Below are 25,470 nucleotides of genomic sequence, written 5' to 3'. Positions count from 1 at the left end.
TTCGTCTCCTCCCTCCTACGGAAAATTATGTTCCCCCATTTAAGGACCCTTGGAGGTTTTGGTGACGACTACAATGTTTTGGTATGAAACCTTCCAACGTGTCTACAGATGACCTTCATTGTATTTTTTGTATATACCTTGCTTGGTGTTTGGATTTGTTTATGCAAGGAATGAGCACTGCATCATCTACTGGGGATCTTTAACCATGCTTTATTTTTGAAGCAACTACATCAGCACACTGGGTTACATTAGTTTGCTTTTTGTTCTAGCATCTAAAGCAAAAGAAAGTACATAAAGGATAGAGGATAAGGAATAACCATGACAAGAAATCAGGAAAATATATAATAACAGTAGTCCTTCAAAGACAATGAAAATAAAGTAACTAACTTAAATCTGAAGGTGATGCGTAAGTTCAAAAATCTTAATAAAATAAATTATAAGTCGACATAAAAGGATATAGCTTTATAAGTAATTTAGAAATTATAGACAGTTTTAATTTAGAAACCTACTACAACACTATGTTAAAGGTTTATGCAGAAAATAAGCTGTTGGCCTCAATAGCACTGATCCAACTGCTAAGTGCTCATATCAAACTGCTTCTCCACTCATTAGCCTTGAGTACTCCAACCGCTGGGATCCAATGACCGATGAGAGGAGCAGTATCGGGTCATCTCAAGAGGCTCCTCAGATCTATAGGTTTAACTTGGAGGAGATAGAATGTGCTACTCAGTACTTTTCGGAGGTGAATTTACTTAGCAAGAAAAGCAGCTTTGCGGCAACATACAAGGGGATACTACACGATGGAACGGAGGTTGCAGTGAAGAGGATCAACAAGACTAGTTGCAAGTCAGAGGAAGCTGAGTTTCTCATGGGTTTGAAGGCATTGACATTGCTAAGGCATGAGAACCTAGTTGGATTAAGGGGCTTCTGTTATTCAAGAGCAAGAGGAGAGTGTTTCCTCATTTATGATTTTGTTGCAAATGGGAGTTTGTCGGAATATCTAGATGTCAAATGCGATGAGATTCACAAGGTCCTTGATTGGTCTGTAAGAGTTTGTATCATCAAAGGCATTGCTAAAGGTATTCTACTTGACCTATATGACTATTTATTTTCCTTCTCAGATAGCTATCATAATGAATATACTACTGTAACAACAACAGCAACAAACATTGATCATTTAAGATGGAATTTCATCTTGTCATTTACCTACATTTGCACTTTGCCTTGAGGAATCCTAATTTGTTTGATTCTTACATAGGTATGGAATATCTCCACAGCGACAAACCTAGCAAGCCCTCCTTGCTCCATCAAAACATGTCATCGACAAAAGTCCTCATTGACCGCCATTTCAACCCCCTACTCTCCAGTTCTGCCCTGCACAAACTATTAGCAGACGATGCCATTTTCTCCTCTCTCAAAACATGTCCATGGTTTAGTTGGATCAAGCCACCTGCATGGTTTCAGTTTCAGATATATATGATCAGATTTTGAACAACAAGATCTAGCGGGACACTTAGATTTAGGGCCATCAAACCTTTGGTTCGATTAAATGACTTGAAAAATGGCAAGTATGAGCACATAATGTTGCCCGTCTGGTTGTGGAATGTGCTCAGAATTTCTTCGTAGGGATAACCAGGACTCAAGAACAGTCTGAGTCTGCTGAGAAGAACCTGAGATCCAGTGAGCTTGTTGTCCCAGCTGAAGACTCCATAATCCGGTCCTCCCCAGAAGGCACCGACATGCTTGGCCAGGGCTGGAGCAGTGGCGAGCTGGAGGTAGGAGGAATTTCCAGTTGCAAAGTAGAGCCATGAGCCGCCCCACAGAAACTCATCCCAGTAACCGGTGGAGTTGTAGAAGATGGCGGGATCAGTGCCTCCAGGGCTGTATCTGCCCCTCTGTAGCCTTCCGTACTGGAACAGAGTCTTGGCACCATGGACGAGCTTGTCGGAGTAGGTCTTGCTGTCCTTAAACACGATCGAAGCAGTAGCCAACGACGCCGCCATTTTGCTGGCGAGGTCGGAGCAGCTGTGGCACTCGTACACCGGCCGAGTGTAGTCGATGTCCTCCGGCCTCATCCAGCAGTAGTGGTCGTTAGCATCTGGCCCCTTCGACGTGTCTCCTTCGCCGACCTGTTAATTTTTTACTCGAGCATCAAATCTAGATCTGAATTTAGAGCGACGGAGATAATTTTAAGGATTTAATTACCTGTACGACGATGTTGTCGATGGTGTCGGCAGAGGAGTTGAAGGTCTTGAGGAGGTAGTCGGTGCCCCACTTGATGATGCCCTTGACGTGTTCGAGCTCGCCGGCGGCCTCGTACTTGGCAGCACTCGGGAGAAAGTCGGGGGAAAAGAAAAGGCTTCGGCGCTTTATAGAGAGGTTAACCCAAACCCCATCCTCAACCTTTAGCAATCAGACGATTAAGAAGGGGAAGAGATTCAAGAAGGGGAAGAGGGAGATGAGGCTGAGAGAGATGGTTGGAGGTTTAGGTTTAGGCTGAGAGAGATGGTCGGAGGTTTAGGTTTAGGCTGAGAGAGATGGTCGGATGGTCGGAGGTTTAGGTTATCGCGAGAGAGATGGTCGTGCGGAGGAAGGGGCGGGATAAAGATTTAGGTTTGGAGGGAAAACACTTAGGTAGATTTTGGCTTGTGGGGAAAATTAAAATATTTTATTTGGGTTCATTAACATCGGATTTTAAAAACCGATGTTAAAATCGATGTCTATTAACGAAAAAAAGGGCGCTCATAGACATCGCCTAAAAAACCGATGTCTATGAGCTAAAATCTGCGCTCATAGACACCGGTTTTTAGAAAAACCGATGTAAAATACTCAAAGACATCGGTTTTAGCCTAAAACCGTTGTTGTTCCACTGATGTCTATGAGCGATTTTGTTGTAGTGAATGAACCTACTCAATACACTTAAAGTGTACTAGTGTAATTTATTAGTCAAGATAAACTAATACCTAATTACACTACGACTTTACCGACGGTTTGTTCCTTTCCATCTTAGTCATGAGCAACTGTTTATAATTTATAAAGAACTGATAACATGATCTTCTGTGTGTGACACCACACACCATGTTATCTACAATATAAATTAATCAAACAACTACACTTAACTTGTAGATTTTTGACCAATGTGATTCTTTATTTCTAAATAAATGTTTACAAAAGTTAGGCTTTTAGTATACATTCCAACAATCTCCCACTTATACTAAAAGACTATGCTGTCTTTTATCCTGCCATACATCTGATTCCCAACCCTTCAACATGCCCATCAAAAGCTCTTGGCTTAAGGGTCTTAGTGAAAAGATCCAGGTTATCACCTGATGCAATCTAGGCGACAACAACTTTTTCCTCATTCTACAATATCTCGTATTGGGTGGTACTTGCGCTCTATTATGTTTACTTGCCTCATGGACTTATGGGTTCTTCGAGTTTGCTACTGCACCATTATTATTACAAAAATTATAATAATTTTTGGACAAACCAGAAATCATGTGTAAGTCCATTATGAAGTTTCTGAGTCATATAACTTCTATGGCTGCCTTAGAGGCTACCATATACTCAGTTTCTACGGTGGAGTCTGGAAAATCACCTATGCTTAACACTCCTCCATAGTTATGGCTTCACCTCCTAAAGTAAACACAAAACCCCGATGTCGACTTACTATTGTCCCTATCTGATTGGAAGTCAAAATCTATGTAACCAATAGGGATCAAATCATCTACCTAGTAAACTAGCATATAATCTCTAGTCCCTCTAAGGTACTTTAATATATTCTTTACGGTAGTCTAGTGTCCCGGTCCTAGGTTACTTCGATATCTGCTAACTATGCCTTGGGAAAAATAGATATCCGGTCTCGTGCATAACATAGCATACATTAGGCTTCCGATTGTCGAAGCATAAGGAACTGCCTTCATGTCCTCTATTTGTTTTGATGTCTTCGGAGATATCTCTTTAGATAAAGATACTCCATGCCTAAAAGATAGAAAAACCTTTCTTGGAGTCTTGCATGCTAAAACGAGCTAGGATTGTATCGATATATGAAGCTCGGGATAAGCACAACATTCTTTTCTTGTGATCCCTTATTACTTTGATCCCGAGAATATATACGCATTCTCCCAAGTCTTTTATATCGGATTGCTTGGACAACCATACCCTTACTTCCGACAACACTTTGATATTGTTTCCAACTATCAAAAATATCATCTATGTATAGTACAAGAAATACCACCACGTTTCCATCACACTTCACAAAAATCCATCCGGACATTGAATAAATCCATAGGTCTGGATTACTTTATTAAACCAGATGTCCCAAGATATTGAAGCTTTTGATTCAGTCTATAGACCGATTGAGCTTACATACTAGATGTTCTTAGCCCTTTGCAATAAACCCCTCTGGTTGCTTTATATGGATGTTTTTTTCAAGACTTCCATTAAGAAAAGTTGTCTTGACATCCACTCTCATATGAGCAGCAATAGATAAAAGATTCCGGATAGACTTAAGCATGGTTACTGGTAAAAGGTTTCCCTTTTCCATCAAATCTTGCTTTGAAAGTTTCCATCTTCCCGTCTGTCCCTCTTTTTCTATTGTAGACCTAATGGTTTTTACACCATTTGGTGATTCTACAAGCTCCCAGATTTTATTAGAATCCATATATTCTAATTCTGTATTCATTACTCTTTGCAAGGATGCTGCATCTTAATCTTGGAGTGCTTCATTATATATTCGGAAATTAGGTTCATGTTTACCAGAGACCAAGTCCAAAGTCTCTCCCAAAACATGAATATTTTAGATTGCCTAACAACCCTCCCACTATGATGAGGCACTGTCTGCAATTGTGCATCATTTGTGACACGTGTTGCAGTTTCTTATGGTATTACATCTTGTACAGTTGGTACTAGATTAGACGTGCCCTTTATTATTTCTTTAAGAACAATTTTACTTATGGGCTTTGGTTCATTACATAATCCTCTTCTAAAAATTGGGCATTGGTACTAACAATGACCTTTTAATTTTAAAGACTATAAACCTCCTTTCGTTTCTCTTAGGATAATGCTCAAACAAGTGAACTCCTGTCCAACTTCTCAGTGTTTCCCTTCAGCACATGTGCTGGTCTACCCCAAATTCGAATATGCTTCAGATTAGTCTTACGACTATTATTCAATTCTATGGGAGTAGAGAGTTCTGACTTAGAAGGCACTACGTTCACTTCTGTTTCCAGAGTATATCCTTAAAACAAATTTGGTAATTTTCTAAATAACTCATCATCGATCTAATCATTTCCATAAGAGTCCTATACCTTCTTTCTTCTACATCATTCTGTTGGGGTGTACCAGGTGCAGTAAGATGGGATTGAATCCCGACTTTTGATAAGCGACTCCTAAACTCTCCTAAGAGGTACTCGTCACTACGATCTCACCGTAGTGTCTTGATACTTTTACTTTGACGTTTCTCCGCATCAGCCTCGTACTCTTTGAACAAATCAAAGCACTTAGACTTGCGGCGCATCAAGTAAATGTATCCGTATCTCGAATAGTCGTCTGTAAAAGAGACGACATATTCGAAACAACCTCTTGCCTGGATAGTAATAGGTCCACACAAATCAGAATGAACTAGTTCTAACATATCTTTGGCTCTTTACCCCATAGTAAAAAGCTTCTTGGTTATTTTTCCTTCCAAGTAAGACTCGCAGGTTGGAAAGTTTTCTACTACCAATGAACCCAAGAGTTCATTGGTTATTATCCATTGAATCCTACTTAAGTTAATATAACCTAGCCTTAGATGCCAAAGATATGATTGGTTCATTTCCGAAGGTTGCTTTCTCTTATTAAAGTTAGAAGATGTGTTATTAATTTCTATTTATTGCATTGTGGGAGTTATTGGATTATAAATTGTCAACCAACATACCAGAACATATAACTTTCCTATTTTCTTGATAACAAGTTTGTTATAAAAAATAGATAGAATATCTATTCTTTAATAGTTTTAGAAACCAAAATCAAATTCTTTCTAAACTTGGTACGTAAAGATAATTTCTTAAAATCCATTTTTATTCCTATTATAGGATAAACATCTCCCACTGCAACAGCTGCTACTTTTGCAGTAGTGCCCATGTAGACAGTGATTTTCCCTTCATATAGTTGTCGGGTTTCCTGGAGCCCCTACAATGAATTGCAGACATGATTAGTGGTTTCCGTATCTACACACTAGGTACCGGTAGATAACACCACTAAACATGTATCAACTAATGAATAAAATACACCTATATTGTTCTTAGTTCTAAGAGGATAGTTTACCTTAATGTCCAAGTCCTATTTCCAATCATTATAATTGGGACTGCTAAGTCTTTTCTATAGTATAACAATTAGGAGATTGACAAATATTTTAAATCCTAAGAATCAAAATATTTGGTCAAGACTAACTCCTTAAAATCCCCGTGAATTTTGTATGCCACGATAGTGTGGACGTATACAAAATCAAAGAGGAGATTTTATCCATTAATTTTATTATCTCGTCAACCTTACTTTATGACAAATAAAATTAATAGTTGGTTTGTCTTTGATCAAATATTTAGTCAAAACTTTGAATTTAAAATAACATTGATTTCTCAAACAATATTATTTAAATTCACCAACACCTCAAACACCGGAAATTATGCATGCCACGTTAGTATGGACGTATACAAATTCAAACATTCGTAAGAGGAGGGTCTTATCCATTAATTTTATTATCTTGTCATCCTAACTTTATGACAAATAAAATTATAGTTGGTATTCCTTTGTTCCCGCAAAACAATAGCAGTGACTCCGTTGGGGAGGATACTATTGAATGCGTCTAAGTGTATACCATTACTTGATACTTAGTCAATTAAATAGGATTGTGCCCCTTTAGTTGGAGAAGATTACACGCTCCTAAATAATTTCCTATAACCATCCATAAAGGAAGTTTGATCCAGTGATCCGCAACAAACCCATTCGTTGTGGAGGGAGGCACTCAGAGCCAACACGCAAGCTTGTTGCATCACTTACAAACCAGTAATGGAGACCGTGGAATTTATTTAAAAATCCCTCTCCCACTTAGTTATTTAAGGTGAGGAATTTTAACCTATACTAGCATATATCACATGCACATACACACATCACAGTAAATAAAAGCAATAAATTTGGAAATTATTTTTCCAACTATTATGGCCTTTTCCGTCAATGTTCTCCGTGTGCTCCAACCCTAGCTGCTGCCATCTTTAGCCATCGCCATCGGTTCTATTCGTCGCATCTATCTTGCTTCTTATTCCACTACACCTCTGGTTCTCAAAAAGTACCATGCCTCACAAGCATCCGATCCGCGACAAAATTAGAATTTTACATATATCTATCCTATATTCCACGAAGGAATGTACATGTAATCTAGATCGAAAATAAAATTCTAAAATCCTAAGGCTAATACAGCTCCTGCTGTATTAGTTACATACAATCAAGTACACAAAAAATAATGCCCTTGACATGTCCAAGGGTCCAAACACACACAACATCTATAAGCCATAATAGTTGGAGCCTGCAACCAAAGAGTTAGCATATCCTACTATTATCCTGCCTAAATTATGTATGAAATGTGCATAATCTAATTGAAAACCAAAACACACAAAGGCAAACCCTAGCTCTAATACCAATTGTTGGTTGGTCCTAGGAAGATTGTACCGGTTCCACTATACAAAAATTTTGTACAAGTGTCGAAACTTTCTTAAACAACCTATTGTGTTCTATAGAAATTAAATTAGGAATCGCAAACGGAACTTAACATTATTGATTCCAAATTTAACTTATCTGTTCTTAATGGTTTAGACTTGGATTACAAGCGGAACTTAACACTATTGATCCAAATCAACCTATGTTACGAATTTAATTAAATATCTATTTCGAAAATCGGCTCCCAGGTCAAACATGGTGAGGCACATGGCCTTCTTGGGTATGGGAGCATCCACCACTGCCTCGACAAAGCCTCTTAACGAAATTAAATATTTAATTTCCTAAAATAACATTAGGTTTAACCAAAAAGAACAATTGAATCACAAATTCGAAGAATACAAACACAAACTCGAATAACAAATTCGAAAAACTAGAATCTAATGCCTCTTATGTTTGGAATTCATACAAAGGAAAAACTAGTATGATGCGAAAAATAATTACTAGATATACCTTCCTTTGTATGCAACGACCTCTTGATCTTCTATCGTATTCCTCTAGGGTCGGCCAAACCAAGGTGTGAGGTGGCCGACCCTAACTTGAGTCCAAGCTAGGCTTGGCCGGCCACCTTAAGGTGGGTATAAATCTCTATATACAAGAGGCTATGATAGGGACCGAGAGGAGGAATTGATTTTGATCTCCCGATGAAATTAAGCTTCCCGTGTTTGCCCCGAACACTCAACTTAGTTTCATCAATAATAATTTATACCACTAAAGAATTATTATTGAACTACCATACCAATCTCAAATTACATTTTGGGCTCTTTCTTATTATGAGTATGTTAGTCTCCCTGTGTTTAAGATGTCGAATGCCCACTAATTAAATGAGTTACCAACAACTCACTTAATTAATATCTTAGTCCAAGAGTAGTACCACTAAACCTTATCGTCATGTCGGGGCTAAGTCCACCTGCAGGGTTTAACATGATAATCCTTATGAGCTCCTCTTGAGGGCATTCTCAACATAGATTACTAGGACACAGTTGTTGGAGCAATCTTGCTCAAGACATTACTCATTGTTGATGTTTGGTTAAAATAGTTTAAGCTAGGCATTAATTGTGATCTAACATAAGTATTGAGTGAGCAGATACAAAGAAAAGACCAAGTATGAAGTTTTGGCAAGGAAAGATCCGGAGGTGTGATCTATTGGCAAAAAGGAGACTTAGCATGACGGAGCCAAAGGTAGCCCTTGAAGGCAAGCGCAAGGATGAGGAGTCGTGAAGACAGAAGCATCCTAGGGGCGTAAGGCTGAGGGAAGGTGCTTGGAGGCTTGAAGTCTAAGCTAAGGAAGTAAAATCAAGTGTATAAAATAATGTAAAACTGAGACGGTACAAAATGCTGTAAATTTTAGAAGTATAAGGTACCAGTCGACTGGTACTTACACCAGTCGACTGGTACCAAGGCACAGAATGGACAGAATGTCGCCAGGGTAACTGGAGGCAAGTACCAGTCGACTGGTGATGGTACCAGTCGACTGGTAGATGACCGTTATAAAGTGGCGGCTCAAAATCTCGTCAAATCCTTAGTGCCGTTAAAGCCCATCAGTCGACTGATAGGTATACCAGTCGACTGATGTCGGGAAAACTATAAAAGCAATTCTTAAGAGCTTGGAGAGGATCAACTGTTCTAAAACCGAAAAAGTGCTCATCAAGTGATCCTCAAGCCTACAGACACTCATACTCTTCCTTCTGATCCTAACTTTCACTTTGTAAAAGGAAGAGGAAATTGTGTAAGGGTTTCTCCACCTTCGATTGTCATTCGAGAAGGAGAAGTTTATAGTGGAACTTCATTGTGTGGGTGTGTGCGCCTTGGATTAGTCACCTCAAGGAGGTGGAGACCAAGTAAACAAAGGGAGTTAGCATTGAACTTTTGTTTTCATACTTGTTCATTTGTTTCCTTTATCTTCCACTAACAAGTTGTAGGTGAAAAACGAAAGAAAGGCTATTCACCCCCCCTCTAGCCGAACACAAAGATCCTAACAATTGGTATCAGAGCGAGGAACGCATCGGAAGAACTCATCGTCAACCGAAGCATCGAAATGGCGTTTCAAGAGGGATATAGCACCGCTAGACCACCCTTCTTTGATGGCAATGACTTTGCATATTGGAAAGGTAGAATGGAATACTATTTAATGAATGATATTGAGAATTGGTTTAGTGTTGTAGATGGGTTTGAAAAGCCGAAGGATGGATCGGGAGCACCTCTTCCTACCAAGGAGTGGACAAAGGAGATGGCAAAGAAGGCCCAAGCTAATGCAAAAGCCACAACAACCCTACAATGTGGACTTTCAAAGGAGCAACTAAGCAAAGTAGGACCGTTCGATTCCGCCAAGGAGCTTTGGGAGAAACTCATTGAGTTAAATGAAGGATCAAGCGAGTCAAGAAGGGCCAAGAGAGATCTTTTGTTGGGACAACTTCAAACCTTCACTATGAAGACAAATGAAACCGTAAGTCAAATGCACGGTAGATTCAAGGAAATAGTAAATGGTCTTCATGTTATAGGTGAGAAAATTGACAATAGGGACCTAGTAAGGTATGTTCTTCAATCCTTTCCTAGAACCACCTTATGGGCCTCAATGGTTGATGCGTATAAGGTTTCTAGAGACCTTTCTTTAGTTAAACTTGATGAATTATTTTGTGAATTTGAACTTCATGAGCAAGCTAATGCGGTTTCAAAAGAGAAAGGTATGGCTCTTGTTGTAGAGAAGAAGGAAAAGAAAAAGAAGAAGGAAAAGAAGGTGGAATCCTCATCATCCGAATCCGAGCAAGAATCATCGGATAGTGATGATGAAATGTCGGCAAGTGAAGTGGCTCACTATGTCAAAAAGATGATGGGAAGATCAAGAAAATTCACAAGAAAGGATGTGAAGAAGATGTTTCAACCCTCAAAAGGTAAGAGTAGCCAAAGTTCGAACTTTAATACTAATGTCACTTGTTATGGATGTAACAAGAAAGGACACATCAAGCCGAATTGTCCGGAATTAAAGAAGAAAGAAGAAAAGGAGAAGAAGAAAAAGGAGAAAAAGAAGGAAGCCATGATGGCCCAAGCTACATGGGATACACCAAGCATTGACTCATCGGATGAAGATGAGCTATGCCATGTTACTCGACATATGGCCTTTATGGCTTTTGAAGAGGGCAAAGATGAATCAAGTCAAGAGGAGGTGTCAAGTGAAGAGGAGTCATCAAATGAAGAGGAAGCAAGTGATGAATCATCATCAAGTGATGATGATGAGGTAAAAGAATCTCCCAAAGTAGAATTTCTTTACAAAACTATTGCTCATCTCAAAAATGCTTTTGTTAAATCACAATCTAAGGTAAAAACCTTGAAGGGAAAGCTTAAGCTTATTAAAATTGATGCATGTTCATCTAGTGAGTCAAGCATGCTCAAGGAAGAAAACAAAAAATTGAAGAATGATGTGATTGAGTTAAGAGCATGTCTAGTGAAGTTTACAAATGGATCCAAATACTTAGATATGATCATTAGAGACCAAAGAGCCGTTTACAACAAAGCCGGTATAGGATATAGACCTAAAGAAAAGGAAGTTGCATACATGTCTCTAATTAATGGCACTAGAAGTGATAGAAACAATGTTAAGAAGAATGCTAAAGGAAAGGCAAGACAAGCTTGGGTGCCTAAGAAATATTTGAATGATATTTCCGAATCAAGTGCATGGGTACCAAAGAATTGTGTGTTTTATGTTGTCTAGGTAGAAGAGAAAAAGGATGCAAGTATGTGGATTGTGGATAGCGGTTGCTCAAGACATATGACCGGTGATGTGAGCAAGTTCTCCACAATAAACTATATAAAGAAAGGAACGGTATCATTTGGGAATAGTGGGAAGCTCAAGATTATAGGTAAAGGTACAATTGAGGTATCACCCAAAATTATCATTCATAAAGTCTTGTTGGTTAAAAATATGGGATTTAATTTGCTTAGTGTTAGCCAACTATGTGATGCCGGATATAATGTAGAGTTTCACCCAAATAAGTGTATAGTTAAACACAAGAATCTTGAGAATGTGATGCTAGAAGGATTTAGAAAGGCAAATCTCTATTATGTTGATCTTTCATATGCTTCTAACCCCTCTATTAAGTGTTTGATGTCTAAAGAAGAAGAAGGATGACTATGGCATAGAAGACTTGGACACATAAACATGAAGAACATAGCCAAGGTAGCCAAGATGGAGCTAGTTAAGGGGCTACCAAAAATCAAGTACATCAAGGATAAACTATGTGATGCATGCCAAGAGGGTAAGCAATCAAGGTCATCACATAAAGGTAAAACCTTAACTAGCACTTCATTACCATTAGAATTATTGCATTTGGATCTTTTCGATTGTCATAGAACACCCTCTTTAACGGGTAACAAATATTGTTTGGTAATAGTAGACGACTACTCTAGATATACTTGGGTTCATTTCTTAAAACACAAAGGGGAAACTTTAGACACTATTATAGGGTTTACCAAGAGGGTAGAAAATGAAAAGAACATCAAAATTGATAGAATTAGGAGTGATCATGGTGGAGAGTTCGAGAACTTGAACTTTTCTAAATTTTGTTTGGATAACGGTTATAAACATGAATTTTCTTGCCCAAGAACACCTCAACAAAATGGTGTAGTGGAGAGGAAAAATAGGGTCTTACAAGAAGCGGCTAGGACCATGCTCAATGCATACTCCCTACCTAGCTATTTGTGGGCCGAAGCGGTTAATACCGCATGTTATATCCAAAATCGTGTTTTGATTCATAAGTTTTTAGGGAAAACACCATTTGAATTATGGAATGGCACAATTCCTACAATTCACTATTTTAAGGTCTTTGGTTGTAAGGTTTATATTCTCAATACCAAAGATGACTTAGGAAAATTTGAGCCCAAGTCTAATGAGGGAATTTTAGTTGGATACTCATCCACTAGTAGAGTGTTGGAGTGTATACTAAAAGCCTAGCTTTTGGTATAAACATTTATCTAGAAATAAGAATCACATTGGTCAAATGTCTACATTTATGATAAATGTAGTTGTTCAAATTAATTTATATTGTAGATGACATGGTGTGTGGTGTCACACACAGAAGATCATGTTATCAGTACCTTATAAATTATAAACAGTAGCTCACGACCATGATGGAAAGGAACAAACCATTGGAAGGTCGTAGTGTAATTAGGTATTAGTTTATCTTGACTATATAATTACACTAGTACACTCAGAGTGTATTGAGTAGGACCATTTGAGGTCGTTTCTTTTATACTGACTTTATAAAGAAACAAAGACCTCGGTTATTATGGAAGTGTGTGCTCTTAATCCTAATGTAATAACAAGCACATATATTTGATATTTATTTCTTTAATTTATCAATGGGTGAGATTTAATTCGTTGAATCAATAAACCCGATAAGTTGGGAAATGGTATCACTTATAGTGTGTGTTGTTGATTATAGAAGGAAACTATGTCCTAGAGATACTAGGTTGATAATGTCCTCAAGAGGAGCTCATAAAGATTGTCATGTTAAACCCTGCAGGTGGACTTAGTCCGACATGATAATAAGGTTGAGTGGTACTACTCTTGGACTTAGATATTAATTAAATGAGTTGTCAGTAACTCACTTAATTAGTGGACATTCGATATCTTAAACACAGGGAGACTAACACACTCATAATAAGAAGGAGCCCAAAAATGTAATTTGGGATTGGTGCGGTAGTTCAATGATAGTTCTCTAGTGGAATGAATTATCATTGATAAAATTAAGTTGTGTGTTCGGGGCGAACACGGGATGCTTAATTTTATCGGAAGACCAAAACCAATTCCTCCTCTCGGTCCCTATCGTAGCCTCTTATTTATAGAGTTCTATACCCACCTATACCCACCTTCTAAACCTACCCAATAGGGGTCGGCCAAGCTAGCTTGGGAACAAGCTAGGGCCGGCCTAGGTATAAAATTGGGTGGCCGGCCCTAGCTTGAACCCAAGCTAGTAGGGCCGGCCAAACTAAATTAAAAAAGAAATTTAATTTTAATTTTTATGTGGAAGATATAATTTAAAGAGAATTAAAATTAAAATATCTCTCTTGTAATAGATCTACAAAAGATTAAAGAAAAAGATTAGATCTCTTTCCTTATTTGTAGATTGGAGAGATGTTTTATTTTCTCTTTAAATATTATCCACATGTTGATAAAATTAAAATTATAGAAATTTCCTTTTTATCAACCATGAAGGGATTTTGAAGAGAAATTAAATTTACAAGAACAAATAAGGAAATTTTTGTTGATTGGAAATTTTTCTTCTCTTTAAATTGTGGTCGGCCATATGAATTTAATGGGGAGTTTTTATTTTATTAATTCCTCATTAATTCATATTAAGGAAAGCTATTGATATTATTTTTAATAAGTTTCCTTAATTTTCAAGGCCAAGGATTATAAAAGAGGGGGTTAAGGTGCCTTGAAGAGAGACAACATAATATTTTTCTCTCCCTCTTTTCTTCTTCTTGTGGCCGGCCCTAGCCTTTCTCCTTTCTTCTCTTTTGGTGGCCGAACCATACATCTCTTGGAGCTCTTGTTGGTGGCCGGACCTAGGAAGGAGAAGAAGAAGAGGAGGAAGCCTCATCTTGAAGATCCTTTGGAGCATTGGTGGTGATCAAGTTCTTCTTCCTTGGAGGTGGTTCTTCTTGTGGCCGAACCTTGCTTGGAGAAGAAGAAGGTGCGTGGTGGTTTCTCGTCTCGGAAGATCGTTGCCCACACAACGTCCGAGGTTAGAAGAGGAATACGGTAGAAGATCAAGAGGTTTTTCTACAAGGTATAACTAGTAAATTTTATTTCCGCATCATGCTAGTTATTTATGGAAATAATACCAAATACAAGAGGCTTACGTTCTAGAATTTCGAATATAGTTTTTTGAAGTTGTGTTCTTTTGTTTCTTTCTTTTCCTTGTGATTTGATTGTTCTCTTTGGTTAACCTAAAGTTATTTTAGGAAATTAAATATTAGCTTTCTATTAAAGGTTTTGTCTAGTCGGTGGTGGTTGCTCCCATATCCAAGAAGGCCATGTGCCTCGCCACGTCAGTACTGGGAACCTTTTATGGAAATTAATATTTAATGGAATTAATAACTTAAGGAGACTTGGGTCGAACGTGTTAAGTTCCGCAGGAGATCCAAGTCAAAACCTAAAAGAACAAATAGATTAAGTTTTGGATCAAACGTGTTAAGTTCCGCAGGCGATCCAAAATTTAATTTAAAAGAACACATGGTAGCTAGGAAAAGGTTCAGACCTTTGTACAAAATTTTTGTACAGTGGAACCTATAGATTTTCCGAGTAGCAACCAACAATTGGTATCAGAGCTAGGGTTTTGCCTCTGTGTATTTGGTATTAGTTTAATTATGCACATGTCATACATAATTTAGGCAGGTTAATAGTAGGATGTGCTAACTCTATGGATGCAGGATCCAACTATTATGACTTTTAGTTATTATGTGTGTGATTGGACCCTTGGACATGTCAAGGGCATTTATATGTGTGTGCATGATTGTATTAAAATACAGCAGGAGCTGTATTTAGTTTTATTAGGATTTTATTTTTGATCTAGATACATGTACATTCCTTTTATGGAATATAGGATCAAAAATGTAAAATTCTATTTATGTCGCGGATCGAATCTTGCAAAGCGTGGAACCTTCTAAGGACCAGAGGCGCAATGGAACTAGGAGCAAGATGGATGCGACAGCTAAACTCGGTGGCCAAATATGGCAGCAGCTTGGGATGACAACACACGGAGGACAACTAGAGATAAAAGCCATAATAGTTGAAAATTAGATTTTCTATTTATTGCTTTTATATTGTGCTGTGTGTGCATGTTAGTTTACATATTTAGTAGGCTAGCATAGTTAAAATTCCTCATTCATAAATAACTAAGTGGGAGAGGGATTTTTAAGTAAATCCCATGGTCTCCATTACTGGTTTGTAAGTGATGCAAACAAGCTTGCGCGTTGGCTCTGAGTGCCTTCCTCCATAACGGATGAGCTTGTTTGTGGATCACTAGAACAGACTTCCATTTTTGGATGACTATAGGAAGTTAATTAAGAGCGTGTGATCTTCCCCAACGGAAGGGGCATAATCTTATTAATGGACTTAGTGTCAAGTAATGGTATACACTTAGACACATCTAATAGTATCCTCCCCATCGGAGTCACTGCTATTATTTGTGTGACCAAATGAAACCAACTATTAATTTGTCATAAAACTAGGTTGACAAGATAATAAAATTAAAGGGTTAAAACCCCTCTTACAAATGATTGATTTTGTATACGTCCACACTAACGTGGCATACAAAATTAACGGTGTTTGAGATAATTTTATTTGTCATAAAGTTACGTTGACAAGATAATTAATGGGTAAAACCTTCCTCTTACAAATGTTGATTTTGTATACGTCCACACTAACGTGGCATGCAAAATTCACGGTGTTTTGAGGTGTTGGTAAATTTAAATAGTATTGTTAGAGGAATCAATATTATTTTAAATTTAGAGTCTTGACCAAATATTTGATTAAAGATAGACCAACTATTAATTTTATTCGTCATAAAGTAAAGTTGACGAGATAATAAAATTAATGAAATCTCCTCTTCAATTTTGTATACGCAAAATTTATGGAGATTTTAAGAAGTTGATCTTGACCAAATATTTTTGTGATTCTTAGGATGTTTGTCAATCCCTAGTAGTCATACTATAGAAAAAGACTTAGTAGTCCCAATTGTAATGATTGGAAATAGGACTTGGACATTAAGGTAGACTGTCTTCTTAGAGCTAAGAACAATTTAGGTGTATTTAATTCATTAGTTGAAACATGTCTAGTGGTATTATCTACCAGAACCTGGAGTGTAGATACAAGATGTCATTAATCATGTCTGCAATTCATTGCAGGGTTCCAGGAAACCCGACAACTAAATGAAAGGTAAATCACCGTCCACATGGGCACTACTGTAAAAGTGGTAGCTATTGCAGTGGGAGATGTTTATCCTTTGATAAGAATAAAATATGGATTTTAAGTAATTGTCTTTACGTACCAAGTTTAGAAAGAACCTGACTTCAGTTTCTAAACTATTATAGATATTGTGTCTATTTTGATAACAAAGTTGTTATCAAGAAAAATAGGGAAGTTATCTATTCTGGTATGATGGTTGACAATTTATAATCCAATAACTCCCACGATGCAACAAATGGAAATTAGTAACACATCTTCTAATTTTAAGAGAAAGTAACCTTCGGAAATGAACCAATTATATCTTTGACATCTAAAAGCTAGGTTATACTTGAGTAGGATTCATTGGTAGCTGATGAACTTTTGGGTTCATTAGTAGTGGAAATCTTTCCAACCTGCGAGTCTTACTTGGAAGGAAAATAACCAAGGAGCTTTTAAGTCTAAGGAGTATGGAACCAAAGATATATAGGAATTGGTTCATTCTGATTTGTGTGATCCTATGAGCATCCAGGCAAGAGGTTGTTTCAAATATTTTATCTATTTTATAGATAACTATTTGAGATACGGATATATTTACTTGATGTGCCGCAAGTCTAAGTGCTTTGATTAGTTCAAAGAGTACGAGGCTGATGTAGAGAAATGACAAAGTAAAAATATCAAGACACTACGGTAAGATCGTAGTGGCAAGTACCTCTTGGGAGAATTTAGGAGTCATTTATCAGAAGTAGGGATTCAATCCCAACTAACTGCATCTGGTACACTCCAACAGAATGGTGTAGTAGAAAGAAGGTAAAGGACTCTTATGGAATAATTAGATAGATGATGAGTTATTCAGAAAATTACCAAATTTGTTTTAAGGATAAACTCTGAAAACGAAAGTGAACATAGTACCTTCCAAGATAGAACTCTCTACTCATATAGAATTGCTGAATAGGTGAAAACCTATTTTGAAGCATATTCGGATTCGGGTAATCCAGCACATATGAGAGACAATGATAAGTTGGATAGGAGTTCACTTGTTTGTAAGTTATCCTAGATAAACAAAAGTAGGTTTATAGTCTTAAAAATCAGAAAGTCATTGTTAGCAACAATGACTGATTTTTAGAAAAGGACTATATAATGAACCACGTGCTCATAAGTAAATTTGTTCTTAAGAAAATAATAAAGGACATGTCTAACCTAGTACCAACTGTACAAGATGAGATACCACAAGAAAACTGCAACACGTATCACAAATGATACACAATTGCAGAAAGTGCCTTGTCGTAGTGGGAGGGTTGTTAGGCAACCTAAATAGGTCATGTTTTGGGAGAGTTTTTGGACTCGATCCCTGAAGGACATAAACCTGATCTCCGGACATATGATGAAGCACTCCAAGATAAATATGCAGCATCTTGGCAAAGAGTAATGAATAATAGAATTAGAATATATGTATTCTAATTAAATCTGGAAGCTTGTAGAACCACCAAGTGGTGTAAAAGCCTTTGGGTGTAAAAGGTCTATAATAGGAAAAGAGGGATAGACAGGAAGGTAGAAACCTTCAAAGCAAGGCTAGATGAAAAAGGAAACTTTTTCACTGGTAGCCATGCTTAAGTCTATTCGGATTCTTTTATCTATTTGGCAAGTGGATGTCAAGACAGCATTCCTTAATGGAAGTCTTGAAGAAAACATCTATATAAAGCAACCAGAAGGGTTCATTGCAAAGGGCTAAGAGCATCTTGTGTGCAAGCTCAATCAGTCTATGGACTGAGGCAAAGCTTCAAGGTCTTGGAACATCCGGTTTATCAAAGTAATCCAGATCTATGGATTTAGTAACCGGATAAGTCTTGTGTATACAAAAGATGTGATGGAAACGTGGTGATATTTCTTGTACTATACTTAGATAACATTTTTGGTAGTTGGAAACAATATCAAAATGTTGTCAGAAGTAAGGGTATGGTTGTCCAAACAATTCGATATAAAGGACTTGGGAGAATGTATATATTCTTGAGATCAAAGTAATAAGGGATCGCAAGAAAAGAATATTTTACTTATCCCAAGCTTCATACATCGGAAAAATCCTTGCTCGTTTTAAGCATACAAAACTCCAAGAAAGGTTTCTTACCTTTTCAGGATGGAGTAACTTTATCTAAAGATATGTCTCTGTAGACATCAAAGGAGATAAAGGAAATAAAGGCAGTTCTTTATGCTACAGCTGTTGGAAGCCTAATGTATGCTATGCACGAGATCAGAAATCTATTTTGCCAAGGGCATAGTTAGCAGATATCAAAGTAACCCTAGACAAGGACATTGGACTGCAGTAAAGTATATATTAAAGTACCTTAGAGGCACTAAAGATTATATGCTAGCTTACAAGGCAGTTAATTTGGTTCCTATGGGTTGTATGGATTTTGACCTCCAATCGGATAGGGACAATAATAAGTCAACCTCAGGGTTTTTGTGTTTATTTTAGGAGGTAAAATCATAACTATGGAAGAGTGATAAACATAGGTGTTTTTTTTGGACTCCACCATAGAAGCTTAGTATATGGCAAGCCTCTGAGGTAGCCATTAAAAGCTGTATGACTCAATAACCTCAAGATAGACTTAGATATGATTTCTGGTTTGTCCAAAGATTATTACAATTTATTGTAATAATGTTGGTGCAGTAGCAAACTCGAAGAAACCATAAGTCTATAAGGCAAGTAAACACAATAGAGCGCAAGTACCACCCAATACGAGAAATCGTATAAACGAGGAGAAGTTGTTGCCGCCTAGATTGCATCAGGTGATGACCTATTGATCCTTCCACTGAGGTCCTTAAGGCAAGAGCTTTTGATGGGCATGTTGAAGGGTTAGGAATCAGATGTATGGCAGCAGATATAGCAGCTTAGTCTTTTAGTATAAGTGGGAGATTGTTGGAGTGTATACTAAAAGCCTAGCTTTTGGTATAAACATTTATCTAGAAATAAGAATCACATTGGTCAAATGTCTACATTTATGATAAATGTAGTTGTTCAAATTAATTTATATTGTAGATGACATGGTGTGTGGTGTCACACACAGAAGATCATGTTATCAGTACCTTATAAATTATAAACAGTAGCTCACGACCATGATGGAAAGGAACAAACCATTGGAAGGTCGTAGTGTAATTAGGTATTAGTTTATCTTGACTATATAATTACACTAGTACACTCAGAGTGTATTGAGTAGGACCATTTGAGGTCGTTTCTTTTATACTGACTTTATAAAGAAACAAAGACCTCGGTTATTATGGAAGTGTGTGCTCTTAATCCTAATGTAATAACAAGCACATATATTTGATATTTATTTCTTTAATTTATCAATGGGTGAGATTTAGTTCGTTGAATCAATAAACCCGATAAGTTGGGAAATGGTATCACTTATAGTGTGTGTTGTTGATTATAGAAGGAAACTGTGTCCTAGAGATACTAGGTTGATAATGTCCTCAAGAGGAGCTCATAAAGATTGTCATGTTAAACCCTGCAGGTGGACTTAGTCCGACATGATAATAAGGTTGAGTGGTACTACTCTTGGACTTAGATATTAATTAAATGAGTTGTCAGTAACTCACTTAATTAGTGGACATTTGATATCTTAAACACAGGGAGACTAACACACTCATAATAAGAAGGAGCCCAAAAATGTAATTTGGGATTGGTGCGGTAGTTCAATGATAGTTCTCTAGTGGAATGAATTATCATTGATAAAATTAAGTTGTGTTCGGGGCGAACACGGGATGCTTAATTTTATCGGAAGACCAAAACCAATTCCTCCTCTCGGTCCCTATCGTAGCCTCTTATTTATAGAGTTCTATACCCACCTATACCCACCTTCTAAACCTACCCAATAGGGGTCGGCCAAGCTAGCTTGGGAACAAGCTAGGGCCGGCCTAGGTATAAAATTGGGTGGCCGGCCCTAGCTTGAACCCAAGCTAGTAGGGCCGGCCAAACTAAATTAAAAAAGAAATTTAATTTTAATTTTTATGTGGAAGATATAATTTAAAGAGAATTAAAATTAAAATATCTCTCTTGTAATAGATCTACAAAAGATTAAAGAAAAAGATTAGATCTCTTTCCTTATTTGTAGATTGGAGAGATGTTTTATTTTCTCTTTAAATATTATCCACATGTTGATAAAATTAAAATTATAGAAATTTCCTTTTTATCAACCATGAAGGGATTTTGAAGAGAAATTAAATTTACAAGAACAAATAAGGAAATTTTTGTTGATTGGAAATTTTTTCTTCTCTTTAAATTGTGGCCGGCCATATGAATTTAATGGGGAGTTTTTATTTTATTAATTCCTCATTAATTCATATTAAGGAAAGCTATTGATATTATTTTTAATAAGTTTCCTTAATTGTCAAGGCCAAGGATTATAAAAGAGGGGGTTAAGGTGCCTTGAAGAGAGACAATATTTTATTTTTCTCTTCCTCTTTTCTTCTTCTTGTGGCCGGCCCTAGCCTTTCTCCTTTCTTCTCTTTTGGTGGCCGAACCATACATCTCTTGGAGCTCTTGTTGGTGGCCGGACCTAGGAAGGAGAAGAAGAAGAGGAGGAAGCCTCATCTTGAAGATCCTTTGGAGCATTGGTGGTGATCAAGTTCTTCTTCCTTGGAGGTGGTTCTTCTTGTGGCCGAACCTTGCTTGGAGAAGAAGAAGGTGCGTGGTGGTTTCTCGTCTCGGAAGATCGTTGCCCACACAACGTCCGAGGTTAGAAGAGGAATACGGTAGAAGATCAAGAGGTTTTTCTACAAGGTATAACTAGTAAATTTTATTTCCGCATCATGCTAGTTATTTATGGAAATAATACCAAATACAAGAGGCTTACGTTCTAGAATTTCGAATATGTTTTTTCGAAGTTGTGTTCTTTTGTTTCTTTCTTTTCCTTGTGATTTGATTGTTCTCTTTGGTTAACCTAAAGTTATTTTAGGAAATTAAATATTAGCTTTCTATTAAAGGTTTTGTCTAGTCGGTGGTGGTTGCTCCCATATCCAAGAAGGCCATGTGCCTCGCCACGTCAGTACTGGGAACCTTTTATGGAAATTAATATTTAATGGAATTAATAACTTAAGGAGACTTGGGTCGAACGTGTTAAGTTCCGCAGGAGATCCAAGTCAAAACCTAAAAGAACAAATAGATTAAGTTTTGGATCAAACGTGTTAAGTTCCGCAGGCGATCCAAAATTTAATTTAAAAGAACACATGGTAGCTAGGAAAAGGTTCAGACCTTTGTACAAAATTTTTGTACAGTGGAACCTATAGATTTTCCGAGTAGAAACCAACAATTATACAACAAAAGGACTCAAATGGTTGAGGAATCATCTAATGTTGAGTTTGATGAGTCTACTAGGACTTACCCTAGAAAATCCTCTATTGACAAAGATATAATTGAAAATAATCAAAACATCACTCAAGAAATGCAAAATCTACAATTAGGGGGTATTGATCTAGGGGGAGAAAGAAATGGCTCGGATGATGAAAGAATCAATGTAAACAATGATACTTCCAAAAATGATGATTCCATTACCCCAAGGACCTTAAGGCACCATCAAGATCATCCTATTAATCAAGTAGTTGGAGATGTGGCACAAGGGGTAAGGACTAGATCCTACTTTAGGGATCATACTAGTCAAATTGCTCTAATATCACAACTTGAACCAAAAACAATTAATGATGCTTTACTTGATACGGATTGGATTTTAGCAATGCAAGAAGAGTTGAACCAATTTGAAAGGAGTGATGTATGGGAGTTGGTTCCAAGACCTAATGGGAGTACAATCGTCACAACAAAATGGGTTTTTAGAAATAAGTTGGATAATCAAGGGAGAGTCACTAGAAATAAGGCTAGGTTGGTAGCTAGAGGTTTCAATCAAGTGGAAGGACTTGATTATGATGAAACCTATGCTCCGGTAGCTAGGTTAGAGTCCATCCGAATATTATTAGGATATGCCGCTTACATGGGTTTTAAACTCCACCAAATGGATGTAAAATCGGCTTTCTTAAATGGTTTCATTAAGGAAGAGGTTTATGTAGAGCAACCACCCGGATTCGAAAATATAGATTGCCCAAACCATGTTTATAAGCTTAAGAAAGCATTATATGGGTTAAAACAAGCACCTCGGGCTTGGTATGAGAGACTTTCATCCTTCCTAATCTCCAAGGACTTTAGAAGAGGAACAATTGACCCAACATTATTTCTAAAGTCTAAGGATGGGGAAATTTTTGTTGCACAAGTCTATGTTGATGACATCATTTTGGCTCAACAAATAATGAACTTCTTCATGATTTTATCAAACACATGGAAAGTGAGTTTGAAATGAGTCTTGTTGGAGAATTGAGTTTCTTTTTGGGATTACAAGTCAAGCAAACTAGCGAAGGAACCCATGTTTACCAAACCAAATTTGCTAAAGAACTTATTAAGAAATTTGGGTTGGAAAATGCTAAAGGAGCATCTACTCCTATGGGGACTAATACCAAGATAGATAGTGATCAAGAAGGGAAATTAGTTGATCCAAAACTATATAGGAGCATGATTGGTAGTTTGCTATACCTAACCGCTAGTAGACCGGATATAATATTTGCCGTAGGAATGTGTGCAAGATACCAATCATGTGCCAAAGAATCACACTTAGTAGCGGTAAAGAGAATTTTGAGATACATCAAGAGTACTCTTAATGTAGGTCTTTGGTATCCTCGGACTAGGAATTTTGAGTTGATTGGGTATACCGATTCCGATTATGCGGGTTGCAAATTAGATAGAAAAAGTACTAGCGGTGGTTGTCAATTTCTTGGACCTTCCCTTGTAAGTTGGAGTAGTAGAAAACAACCTTGTGTGGCCTTATCCACAACCGAAGCCGAGTATGTGGCCATGGGTAGTTGTGTAGCTCAATTGCTTTGGATGATGCATACTTTAGAAGATTATGAGTGTCACTATTCTAAAGTTAAGGTGTTGTGTGATAATATTAGCACCATCAACTTAACCAAAAATCCGGTGCATCACTCTAGGACAAAGCACATTGAGGTGAAACATCATTTTATTAGAGATCATGTGGCAAGGGGAGACATTGAACTACTTTATGTTGAATCTCAATCTAATCTTGCCGATATTTTTACCAAGCCTTTGCCCGAAGTAGAGTTCACCTCTATTAGGAGGGAACTTGGTATGTGTCTTGTAGAATAGTGAGTATAGCATCGCATGTTGTTACATCACATTATGTTCTTTTTCTTCTCACATAGCCCTAAGGAGCCTTGCTTGTGTATTTCTTCAATTAGATACCATGTGAGATGTTTAGGATGATGTCCTTGGTTCCACATGTTTGTCATGATACATGACTTTGGGCCAATATGACATCTAGTCACATTAATCCTTAAGTGGACCAATCATTGGGAAGGCTTGTGCACAATTAATGTGTACATAGCTCTTTGAACATGATTGGATATTTCTTTCAAATACAAATATCACAACCTATTGTATGAAATTTAAGATGATATGGAAAATACCATATCAAGAAGTGTAAGAAAGAAGCCTTGTTCTAATATAGGTACAACACCTATAGGGAAGTTCAAATTGGGACTTTCACTCACCGATATACTACATAATCCAACTAGTGTTAAAGCATGTGTCAATCTTAGGATCTATGATAGACATATTTTTCTACATATTTTTCCCGAATAGACAAGGTTAAAATATACTTCTTCACCAAATTTGAGAATTTTTGGAGGTTGGTATAATTACCTGTAGGTTTCTGAAATTCGGGCAGAATAAGGCCAGAATTGGTATCAGTCGACTGGTTCAGGTACCAGTCGACTGGTAACAGTGACCTGATGAAAGCATCAGTCGACTGGTACTCGCGTTTTTATATATCCTTCCGCGTGCAGGTGGCCCGATGGAAACCCTAGTTTCATCTGCCGCCTGCTGCCGCCTGGATTCCAGCGCGGCTCGTCGCCGTTTCTTGTCCTCTCCGGCCGTCTAAACCTCCTTCTCTTTCTCGATCTGTCCTCATCTTCCCTCATTGCTCAGTTTGTTTCTCCTGCGGCCTCTCCACACCAGTCGGCTCGTGTCCTCACCACACCTCTTTCTTCCTCGGTTCTGCCTTGGTTTCGTGGCTATGGAACGCAGGTAATCCTTCTCCTTCATCTTTTCTCAAGATCAAGTGTGATTTAACCCTAATACCTTGCTGTTTTTGCTGTGATTCTGTGCTCTTCTCCCTGTTTTGGGGTTATTTTTGGATCATATGCATTGCATTACCATATTTAGGGTTAGGCAAAAACGCAGGGCTGGTGAGGGAACCTCCCGGCAGTCTGCTCCCGTTCCCTCGGGGGATCGATTCCGATCCGAAGCCGCACGACAACGATTTGCGGCTACTGATTTCGCTATGATACCCTGTCGGTATCTGAATCAGACCTATTTTACTACAATTGTGCCAGATGTCATGGAGATCATTGAGTATTTTGGTTTAGATAAGTTAGTGCATTGCACGCATTTAGTCAATCTGGATTTATGTAAGGAATTCTACATCAATTTGCATCCTAGAGGTAGTGGAGGTCATACATGGGTATCTCGTGTAGGTTGTGTCGATATTGAGTTCACTCCCAGCATTCTCCAGTCTTTTCTAGAGTGTCGGGCTTCTGAGAGCTCCTTTACGTGTTTTCCTACTGTTGTTGAGCCATTCACCGATTCACTCTCTCATTTGTCCATTGAAGTGATACATCAGTATTACTTCAATGCCCCCCGAGCTCCTCTGCGACGCATC

The 25,470-nt window shown here is 37.7% G+C and overlaps 2 protein-coding genes across 2 annotated transcripts; one reads left to right on the top strand and one right to left on the bottom strand.

Moving 5' to 3' along the window:
• The first annotated feature begins 563 nt into the window (after window positions 1-563).
• LOC122040128 (probable serine/threonine-protein kinase At1g01540) lies at window positions 564-1,491 on the top strand. Its single transcript, XM_042599481.1, has 2 exons — window positions 564-1,079; window positions 1,259-1,491. Exons 1-2 carry the CDS (start codon window positions 641-643, stop codon window positions 1,489-1,491), a joined length of 672 nt encoding a protein of 223 aa, XP_042455415.1. The 5' UTR covers window positions 564-640.
• Window positions 1,492-1,528: 37 nt separating this feature from the next.
• Window positions 1,529-24,730, bottom strand: LOC122040115 (endoglucanase 10-like). The gene is made up of 4 exons (XM_042599475.1): window positions 24,566-24,730; window positions 2,206-2,403; window positions 1,671-2,129; window positions 1,529-1,534 (listed from the first exon to the last, which is right to left on the bottom strand). Exons 1-4 carry the CDS (start codon window positions 24,728-24,730, stop codon window positions 1,529-1,531), a joined length of 828 nt encoding a protein of 275 aa, XP_042455409.1.
• Between the last annotated feature and the right edge of the window lie 740 nt (window positions 24,731-25,470).

The sequence above is a fragment of the Zingiber officinale genome, chromosome 1B, assembly GCF_018446385.1.
Source record: "Zingiber officinale cultivar Zhangliang chromosome 1B, Zo_v1.1, whole genome shotgun sequence".
In the NCBI taxonomy this organism is placed as follows: domain Eukaryota; kingdom Viridiplantae; phylum Streptophyta; class Magnoliopsida; order Zingiberales; family Zingiberaceae; genus Zingiber; species Zingiber officinale.
This window is presented reverse-complemented; position numbering and strand designations above follow the sequence as displayed.

What these genes read in the sequence shown, in the direction of transcription:
- LOC122040128 (XM_042599481.1), top strand. Translation starts at nt 641, where the DNA reads ATGACCGATGAGAGGAGCAGTATCGGGTCATCTCAAGAGGCTCCTCAG. An exon ending in CATCAAAGGCATTGCTAAAG is followed by an intron (nt 1,080 to 1,258) that starts GTATTCTACTTG and finishes ATTCTTACATAG; the next exon opens with GTATGGAATATCTCCACAGC.
- LOC122040115 (XM_042599475.1), bottom strand. Translation starts at nt 24,730, where the DNA reads ATGAGGGAAGATGAGGACAGATCGAGAAAGAGAAGGAGGTTTAGACGG. An exon ending in AAGGATATATAAAAACGCGA is followed by an intron (nt 2,404 to 24,565) that starts GTACCAGTCGAC and finishes TGATTGCTAAAG; the next exon opens with GTTGAGGATGGGGTTTGGGT. An exon ending in TCGACAACATCGTCGTACAG is followed by an intron (nt 2,130 to 2,205) that starts GTAATTAAATCC and finishes AAAAATTAACAG; the next exon opens with GTCGGCGAAGGAGACACGTC.